The sequence below is a fragment of the Ruditapes philippinarum genome, unplaced genomic scaffold (assembly GCF_026571515.1).
Source record: "Ruditapes philippinarum isolate M1 unplaced genomic scaffold, ASM2657151v2 ctg8397_1_1_1_1, whole genome shotgun sequence".
NCBI classification, from domain to species: Eukaryota; Metazoa; Mollusca; class Bivalvia; order Venerida; family Veneridae; genus Ruditapes; species Ruditapes philippinarum.
Window position 1 is genome coordinate 28,590 of NW_026853960.1, and position 10,542 is coordinate 39,131.

At 31.8% G+C, this 10,542-nt stretch overlaps 1 protein-coding gene across 1 annotated transcript; it reads left to right on the forward strand.

The window, feature by feature from the left end:
• Positions 1 to 3,533: 3,533 nt before the first annotated feature.
• Positions 3,534 to 9,288, forward strand: LOC132738506 (UBX domain-containing protein 7-like; the record flags this gene model as incomplete). The annotated part of the gene is given in 4 exon segments (XM_060726010.1): positions 3,534 to 3,787; positions 8,006 to 8,120; positions 8,485 to 8,549; positions 9,217 to 9,288. Coding segments are annotated over 4 exon segments (310 nt in total), but the record flags the coding sequence as incomplete, so codon positions are not given.
• Positions 9,289 to 10,542: the final 1,254 nt, after the last annotated feature.

The following is a 10,542-nucleotide window of genomic DNA, read 5'->3' on the forward strand; positions in this document are numbered from 1 at the left end:
ATAAATATGGAGAAAACAAAAGTAATTTGGTTTGGGTCAAAAAAATACAGTCGCACAATACTTTGTCCAGAATACAATTTATCATGGGGAGATAACATTTCACACTGCTTGGAATTAAATTTTCAGTAGATTTATCTAATATAGTTGATATTAATTATGACTCAAAAATTGAGGAAATTAAAAAGTTATTTGCTTGCTGGTCAAAAAGAGTGTTAACGCCACTCGGCAAATTGGTGGTTATTAAAACCCTTGCTTTGTCAAAATTAAATCATTTGATTTTGAGTATTCCTAACCCACCACTAGCAAAAATAAATATTATCCAGCAAATGTTTTTCAATTTTCTATGGAGTGATTCAAGAGATAAGGTTAAAAGAAATATTATATCACAGGAATACAAGTTTGGAGGGCTTAAGATGGTTGATCTCAAGTGTTTTATGTATAGTTTAAAAGCAACATGGCTAAGAAGACTGTTGACAGTTAATTGTATTTGTTTACATATTGTTAAAAGTGCATGCCCTTTTTTAAATAACATATATAAGTATGGTACAGATTATGCAAGAATACAATTTCATCAATATTTAAATCCTTTTTGGAAAGATGTGCTTTACAGTTTTTATTTAATTTCTTCAAATGTAGAGGTGAATTCTTGTCAGCAAAGTTACTCAGTCAATTTATGGCATAACCCCGGCATTAAAGTAGCAGGATCTAGTGTTTGTTATAACAGATGGGTATCTAGGGGAGTAATATTTTTAGGGGACCTTATCAATCAAGAAGGAGAATTTTACACCTGGCAAAATTTTATTAGTATATTCAATATAAGAACAAATTATCTGGAATATCAAGGTTTTTTTTAGCTGCAGTAAATGAATTTCTTTTGAATAATAATATAAGACACTTACCTAAGAAATCATTCAATATTCACATTCCTTTAGGTTTGGCTATTATAAATAAAGATAAAAAAAGGATGCAGATCTATATATAGAACGATAAAAAAGAAGGAAGAATATCCAAATTCAATGCTAAAATGGAAAAATGAATTAATAAGTTTGGGTGATATGAATACCTTGAATTTCAATTTAATATATAGAAATGTTTTTAGAGTAACAAAAGACGCAAAATTGATCTGGTTTCAATACAGAATCAACTATAGAATTTTAGCCACAAACTATCTTCTCAAAAAAAATGAATATTATTAGAGAAAATGACTGTACATTCTGCCAACATGAGCCAGAAACTTTAATACATTTGTTTTGTAATTGTGAAATTATTAAACAGTTTTGGCAACAATTACAATCATATATCAAAGAAAAATGTAATATAAATTTCACTAATTGGAGTAATTTTGATATCTTATTTGGGAATGTTAATATAAACATCATCCTAAATAAGATTATTTTGCTAGCAAAACAGTACATATACTATAACAGATTGAAGAAAATAAGGCCTTCTTTGGAAATTTTCAAGAAACAAATAGTTTCTAGTTATACTACTGAAAAATACAGTGCCAAACAGCTGTTTCAATATGAAAAATTTGAACGCTCATGGGAAATGTTTAAAAATTTAGTAAGTTAGTGAGACTATGTAATTATTGATATTTTTAAGTAGTAGACAGCCCCCTTGTTTAATTATTAATATTATTAAGACACTCTACTTTCCTGACATACCTTCCATCAGTGACCTTTACTAATATTTAGAGAATATTAATTACTTGGAAGTTAATCCTCCAAGTTTACACGAACAACCTTTTCTTTTTTACTTTTTAGAGAAGACTTATATAGGTAAATGAAAACATTTTCCTCTGAATTAGATGAATTCTAACCTAAAACTTGTTTTTGCCTTTTCCTTTATTAAATTCAATAACTTACATGAATATGCAACATTGCTGTTTAGTAATATCTTTAGTATTTTGTTTTAAAATGAGGTTATTTTTACTTTGTCTTTTTTGTATATATAATTCAAATATAAAGGAAAATGTAAATTCAGCAATAGACTACTTTAAAAATTCACAAAAACCCCATTTTAGCTATTAATAATTATTTTAGCATATCAATAGTGTATCTATTTAGTTAAAGTGACATTATGCCCATCCAAAGCAAATAGTGAATAAACAGTGAAAGTTTAAATACATTTTTGCCATGATTCGTCTCAGTTTTTCAATATATTCCGTAACTCTTATGGCTCAAGGAACATTTTGGAAATATCTGTAGAGGGAAAAATTATACTTAATAAAAGTATGGGGCAGTCTTTATGTTTTAGGCAGATATATATTTTATCCAAAACTTTTTCTTATATCAACTGTTGCCTAAATATACCCATTTTTATTACATGATTTTCGGTGGTTTATAGAAATATATCAGTGATATAAAACTGGTAATTTCACTGTTTGAAACAGTGAAATTACCACTTTGATAATTTCACTGTTTTGAATTTAAGCCCCTTACGTTGTTTCAGTGAAATACCAGCGTGCACAGTACTGGGTACCAACTTAATGACGTGACGTCGTAAATAACGTCACGCAATCTCCTACGCAGTGATCTCCCCTTATCAGTACAGAGATTGTACAGATTACAATTCTGCCAAGGGAGGTAATCAGTGTGAGGAGTTTGAACGTCACGTTGTATTATTATTTGGCGCGCTTTTCATTCAGTATTAGGTTAAATGTCTTTTTAAAACGTTTCTTTGCATATAATAAAAAGAAAATTTGTTTAATTAAGTGTAAGATTGAAATATATTTCACCTTGTGAACACCAAAAGTTCATATTTCACTCGTGGCTGCGCCACTCGTGAAATATACCTTTTGGTGCTCACTCGGTGAAATATATAGAGGATATTCAAGTTTTTTCTATAAATACATGATTTATTTTCATTGAGTGGTATGAAAATAAATAGTTCATGAGTGGCGGTAGCCACGAGTGAAATATGGTAATTTTCATGCCACAAGATGAAAATAAATCATGTATTTATAGAAAAAACTTGAATTTTCTGTTTATTATATACATTTTTCTCTTTTTTGATATTAAAATTTGAAAGATTTTCCTGTACTGGCAGAATTTAAAAGAAAGTAGTCCGGCAAGACACCAGTGAAAATACGGAAAATATGTTTCACTGCAGTGAAAAATAAATGTTTACAGTGAAAATACGGAAAATGAAAATACGCATTTTATTTCATCAATATTTCATTTATAAGTATATAATAAATTCCGATCTTACACTGAACTAAACAAATATCCTCCATATAATATAAAATAAATATTGGCCATTTATAATTCAGTAATGAACTTACACGAATTTATAATATTATATCACATACCCAAAATAAAGACCGTTTAAAGTGAAATAAGAGACATTTTTCATTGCAGCACCTATACTATAACGCTAACATTTAGTGCTCTATAACGCTAATGACGTCACGTCAAAATATATGCACGACCGTACGTATTTAGTACGTCGCAAAATCGGCACGGGTGTGTGATAAATAATTAAAATATATTTCTGCTTTAACCATCTAAAATCTAAAATAAAATATATGATTTTACTGCAATTCTGACAGTTATTTTCATTGCAGAGATGTAGATAATATTTAACATGTTTTAAAGTAATTAAAGCCGTGTTAGGCTTATATATCTTTACGGTATATGGAACGAGGAACAGTTATAATCTTATACTCAAAAGGGAAGTAAATCAAAGAATTCGACAGCCTCGGTCTGGTCGATTGCGCGAACCGTCGAAATGGACAAAACAGGGAACACAACTGAGTCTGTGCTCGCTCAGTTTTGTTCTGTTACAGGTAAAACATCATTAATCCTGTATTTTATGAACCTAGGTTAGAAATTTGGTTGCGTTTTGCAAAAAGTTCGTTTAATCTCATTCATAAACAAACGTTTTGAAATGATTTTCGGATGATATTTTCATTTTCGGATATCTTTTTTGTTTGTTTAGATTTTTCTCTAGATTTCACTCCATCATAAAGTAAACAAGTTCAAATACTTTCATGACAATTGCAACGCATTAATAAACAATTAAATGCATGATGTTTGATGAATAAAAAAGCTTTAATCCAAGTGTACCCTGTTGGTCTGTGAAAAAAATTAAGTCAACTTAAGGGGGCAATACACAGTTTTCAAGGCTTCTCGGCAAACAAATGACTGCGCCACAATCAAAACCTCACACACAAGTCTGTAATCACACACCTGAAATAAATGCATTTCATATTTAACATATACATATGTATCTCACAGCAAACAATTAAAAATACATGTCCACCTTCTAGTTTTCTGGCACATAGCCCTGTGTTTTTCATTGTTTTGGTCGCGAAAATCAACGACAAAAATAGCGGATTACCCCTATTCGCAAAATACAACAATATATTAACGTCAAAAGATTAAATCACAAGCTATAGTGATTCTTCCTTCTTAAACAATGCACAATCTGAAAATAACATCCAAACGGGGAGTCATGCACCTACTTTTTTCACTATTTTAAGTCTTCTGCATACCCTTTAAATTGAAGAGCTGATTCACCGCCTAGCTCCAAAAACCACATGTTCGCATCCGACAGGTGCTCTCTCAAAAAAGCAAGGGTTAACACCACTAAATTCAATTTTACTAAATAACTGAAACACAATACTAGTCATTGAAACTTGAAATATAGTAACTATAAACATTTAGAACCTCAAATATCCACTTCAATTTCAAAACTGTCTCTTATTTGTAAATTCCACCCTGGCCAATTCGAAACTAAACAGCCGAAACTGTGTACTGCCTCCTAATAATCATAATGTAATCCAGATAATGGCTTTAGATTTTTTTAAACCTAAAATACAATATTCCAGCAGCATATGCTGAAATTCTGATTAATCTATTTTTTTATCTTGAAAATGATTATAGCTAGAAAAAAGAGGTCAGACGTCAGAATTTTCAATGTCGTTTTTGTAATAGACATAAAAATTTAACGTTTAACAGGGCTCATCCTGGGGGGAAATTTTAGGGAGAAGTGACGACCTCGCGAAAATTAGGGAGAAGGGAAACAACCCAATGTGTATGCATTAACATGCATGGCTATACATCCTTTTATTATAATATAAACACAATTAACATCACTTATAATATTTCTCCAGTTTATTTATTAATAGTAGATTAATTCATGGTAGTAACTAGTATAAATTAAAAGTAGATTAATTATTTAGTAGTAGATCTGGCAATGGCATCTAAATGTTTTTGAGCTGCAAATATGAACATAAAAAATTATTTTTGATATCTATTGATCAGCTATTTATAAGCTTTCTCTAAATATGTGTTTATGTATTTTCATGTACATTTGTTGATAATAATGTGTAAAAAAAGATATGATGATAAAATCAATTTCATATTTTTTACTTTTAATACTTTCCTCACCTTTAAAGGAAGATGAAGTCACATTGGATATTGACTAATAATATCTGTTCTATTCTGTTGTGGTAACAGAAATTTCTTACAATGTACAGACTGTTGTAATGTCACGATTATATGCATATAATTATGCTTATAAAACAATTTTCAAACATCAAAGAATATGTAAAATATGTACTGCAAACATTTGTGCACATTATATTTGATCACTAAAATTACATACATTCATTTCTTATTGAAAAATTTGACTGAGAAATTGTAGAAAATTAATTTCTAATTACCTCCCTTTATTTTCATGAAACAATTCGGTAATATCTTTATAAATAATGCTTTTTAAAATTTACAATATTGATAAATCTTAATCTGAGCATCATATTTACGACATTAAAACAAATATATATATATTGAAACAATAGGAACACTTCTTTCCTGACAAATTTTGTTGTCATGATATACGACCGATATGTAGTTTAGCCGGGATATCTTACCCACGTGCGTAAACTGTGTCAAATTTGGCATTTCTACAAAGAGAACAATGTCAAACACCCCCACTGTCTACAACATACCATTCGCAAGATTTTTGCGAATTGGCTTTTTAAATTTTTGCGTAGGTGTAACTATCAGAATCAGTAACTTTCTTACTGCTCGGTTTCGGCATTTCGCCTTGTAGCCATGACATGAGCGACAATTTACAGTAAAAATTGATGTTAACAGACTGAAATCATTCAAAACTATGATTAAGTTTTTAATCCGGTCGCTGATCATTAATAAAATTGATTATTTTTAATTGACTAACAGTTTTGTGATAGCCGTGAAAAATCCATTGCACATCGCCTTTACTCGGGTTAAAAACCCACCATCGAAGTGCATTGTGTATATCAATTAGGGAAGATTGCACGTGTTTAGATAATCGGGGAAAAAACAATGTATAATTATCGCCAAATCCCGTATTAAACTCGCAAAACTATATACCGTTTCGGGCCGATGTTCTCATTATTTACTGTTTAGAGTAGGCGGTCTATCGCTTCGCTTACAGGTAGAAGGGTAGTATAAAGCGACGCTCTGATTGGATAATGACAATTAGCGGTCGTCATATGGGCGGATACAATCTCTGCTCTTTACATCGCTAAGTTATTACTATTTGGGAATTAAGATTTTATCGGCGATGTTGACTTCTCTTTGATCAATCGGAAGAGCGAAATTGGAATATACACGGCGAAGTTTTCGCCTGAATCGCCCTTCCGGATGAGCCCTGTTTAAGAAAGATAAATCAATTTAATTAATTAACTTTAGATTAAACTCACATTAATTGTTAAAATTAGACCGGATGATTTATCAACAACCACTGGACAAAGAAAATAATTAAAGAAAGTGTTTTTTTGAGGTGGTGAGGGTTTGATTGTTGCCCGGTTTTGGTGGTCTCCAACCAGTTATTATATTTGTGATTACACACTTTAAGCTGTCAATCAGATATAATTAGAGCTTAATGTTGTTAGCGTTCCAGTTTATATACTACAACATGAAGTGAATGCTGAAGACGGACCCGTAGGGAAAGTTCACCCAATAATTGTGCCAGGAATTTGACAGGCTTGCATTCATTCATCGAGCACGCCATGTAGTAGTGCCCCACCGCGATTATCTTTGACTAAAATAGCTTGTGTTTGCTTCAGATTGAGATAATCTGCCAACCCATTATTAGTAATGAATATTCACGAATTCAAAAACCCAGCTAAATGACTTTTTCCTGTACATTCTGTACATAGCTCTTGGAAATTCATCTAATGGAGTGTGATAATGAACTCTTTTTGAATTAAAGTGAAATAAAACAGTTATTTCTTTGTAAGAAAATAATTAAATATCATAGTATGAATAACTCCATACAAAAAATAAAATAAATACACAAGTTTACGCAAAAAATATCTCTATTTTTTATGGAAGATCCCACTACGACTGTTTTGATTTTATTGATTTTCATTATAAACAATTTATTTTATCAAAAGTTTGCAATAGATATTAAAGGAATATTGATAATTTTTAAACAGTGAAACACATGAAAGTTTTTCACCTTAAACAGTAAAAAATGATAGAAAAATAGAAATATCATGTAACTGTGACTTCATTTGGTGTAATTCCACAGAGCTAAATCCGTAGCGTACCAGAAAACGGTGTTTAGCTAGGTTTTCAAAAAAGGTCAGTTGAGTCTTTTATTGAGACGAAGAATGTAACTGCTGTGTGGTAATCCATTATTATTAATCAAAAGGATTAAGCAGTCATTTAAAGAGATTTACAACTTGTAAAAGATCCACTAATTGGTTTTGTAAAAATGAAGCTGAAGAAAAAAAAAATCTTTTTATTTCTCTCAGAAATTTGTTAAAGAACTTAAACAGCTATTCACCAACCTTATCATTGATATATGTGTCAAATAAATACCTGTAAACTTTGTCGTCAACCACAGAAAATTGTTCTGTTAATTATAAATTAAATTTTTGTATGCCCCAAAGGGCAGCCTTTTTTGAAGTACCTGAAAGTTAATCTATATATCATTGTGAGAAGTGTAATGATAAGATGGAGCTTAAAGTTGAGCATCACAATATACACTTGTATGATGTGTGTTACAGGAGCAGATGCTGCCATGGGTAGGCAGTTGTTAGAAGCATGTGGAGGAAATTTAGAGCTGGCTATCAATATGCACATGGAAGGTGGTGGTAGTGGTGCTGGTGCATCTAATGCAGTGTAAGACCTCGTGTTTCATTTTCATTATTGGGTTAATTTCAGAAATGTAAAAAACAACATGTTCAAGTTATAACATTATTATCATAGTTTTATTATTGTTATTTGTATCTGAAAATTTCAAAATGTTCATGGTTGTATATGGGTCTTGTTAAGTACAGAACCTGTCTAAAATTGGTTAGGCAATAGTGTAGAGCTTTGCTAGGCTGTGCAGATATGCAAGGCTGTATCAGTGTGCAGACAGGGAACCGTATGGTTCTGTATTAGTGGTAACCTCTAAATAACTTTGAGCTTAGCTTGCAAGTGTGAATCTCAAAATGAACGTTTTAATGTAAATATTTTAACCATGTTTTTATCCATCTTACAGTGATGAAGTAAGGGCTCCCATTCCCCAAATTCAGGAAACATTGGTGGATGATGCTCCAGTATATGGTAAAGTACTGCAATATTAATCAGACTATATATTATAACCTGCTAAATTTTTTGGAATTAAGTATTGAGATCTCTAAGTGAAATGTACTTCAAAAAAAGCCATGAAACTATTTTTAAGCACTATGAAGATTCCAAGGTCTTTATGTTCTTTGTTGTGTTTTTAATTACACCAACATTTATGAAGGTCAAGAGTGATATTAAGTTTTACTGGAGTGATGGAGGGAAACCTTTTATTGTTTTTTTTTTTCAAGGAAATGCAGAAGAAATTAATAGCACCACAAATCCCCTGTTTGCTACATGGAGAATTTCTTCACACAAAATAATCTGTTTAGTCTTTGATAGGATTCGAACCCACATCAACAAGGAACAAGTGATTGGATGTCCTCTACTGTAATTAATCTCTTGTCCAGGAAGGACCTCCTGCCAAAACATAAAAAGTTCTACATGTATAGACATTGTATATTAATCAGTAATAAAATGAATTTAATTTACACACTTTCTCTGACAAATTTGATTGCTTCATTAGTAGTAGATCATCTTCAACTGTTAAAATGAGCTATTATTTGTCACCGTAAAGGGGTAAGAAGTTAACTCCTTAAGAAATTCAAAAGGAGTTAACCTGTTATTGCACTAAAATGACGATATGTTACTTTGTACTGTTTTACAGGAACATTTCGAGGACGGAAAAGAAAAACAAGATCTGTGTTTGATGGATTCAGGGATTTTCAGGAAGAAGCTCGTAAGTTTTTTGTATTTGTTTTAAGCTTTACTATTAATAGAACAGAGAGAGTAGACGTTAGCGTCACACTTTAGTTTTTGCCTGCAAGTTGGTATCTACATAACAACTGATGGAAATAGGTTGAAACCGCTCACACTTATTTGAGAACATAGTAGGAGGTCACTGACCAAGGCCTATAACTCTGACATGGATTTTGATGGAATTAAGGCCCTTTTTTAACTTTAAAAATTTCACATTATCCAGGCTCTTGTTTGTGGAAATAGTCCAGCAGCTGTCCTACTGACAGCTCTTCTTTTTTTAGCTCACCTGTCACAAAGTGACAGGGTGAGCTTTTGTGATCGCTTTTCGTCCGGCGTCCGTCCGTCCGTAAACTTTTACTTTAAATGACATCTCCTCATAAACCACTTGGCCAATTTCATCCAAACTTCACAGGAATGTTCCTTTGGTGGTCACCTTTAAAAATTGTTCAAAGAATTTAATTCCATGCAGAACTCTGGTTGCCATGGCAACGGAAAGAAAAAACTTTAAATATCTTCTTTTAAAAAACCCAAAGAGCTAGAGCTTAGATATTTGGCATGAAACATCTTCTAGTGAGTGTCTACCAAGTTTGTTCAAATAAAAGCCCTGGGGTCAAAATTGGCCCCGCCCCAGGGGGTCATTGATTTTCCCTATATGTATATAGTAAAAACTTAAAAAATCTTCTTTAAAAGAACTCAAAGAGCTAGAGCTAAGATATTTAGCATGAAACATGTTCTATTGGGTGTCTACCAAGTTTGTTCAAATAAAAGCCCTGGGGTCAAAATTGGCCCCGCCCCAGGGGGTCATTGATTTTCCCTATATGCATATAGTAAACTTAAAAAAATTTCTTTTAAAAAACCCAAAGAGCTAGAGCTAAGATATTTAGCATGAAACATGTTCTAATGGGTGTCTACCAAGTTTGTTCAAATAAAAGCCCTAGGGTCAAAATTGGCCCCGCCCCAGGGGGTCATTGATTTTCCCTATATGCATATAGTAAAAACTTAAAAATTCTTATGTTAAAGAACCCAAAGAGCTAGAGCTAAGATTTTTAGCATGAAACATCTTCTAATGAGTGTCTTCCAAGTTTGTTCAAATAAAAGCCCTAGGGTCAAAATTGGCCCGCCCCAGGGGGTCATTGATTTTCACTATATGCATATAGTAAAAACTTTAAAAATCTTCTTTTTAAGAACTCAAAGAGCTAGAGCTAAGATATTTAGCATGAAACATGTTCTAATG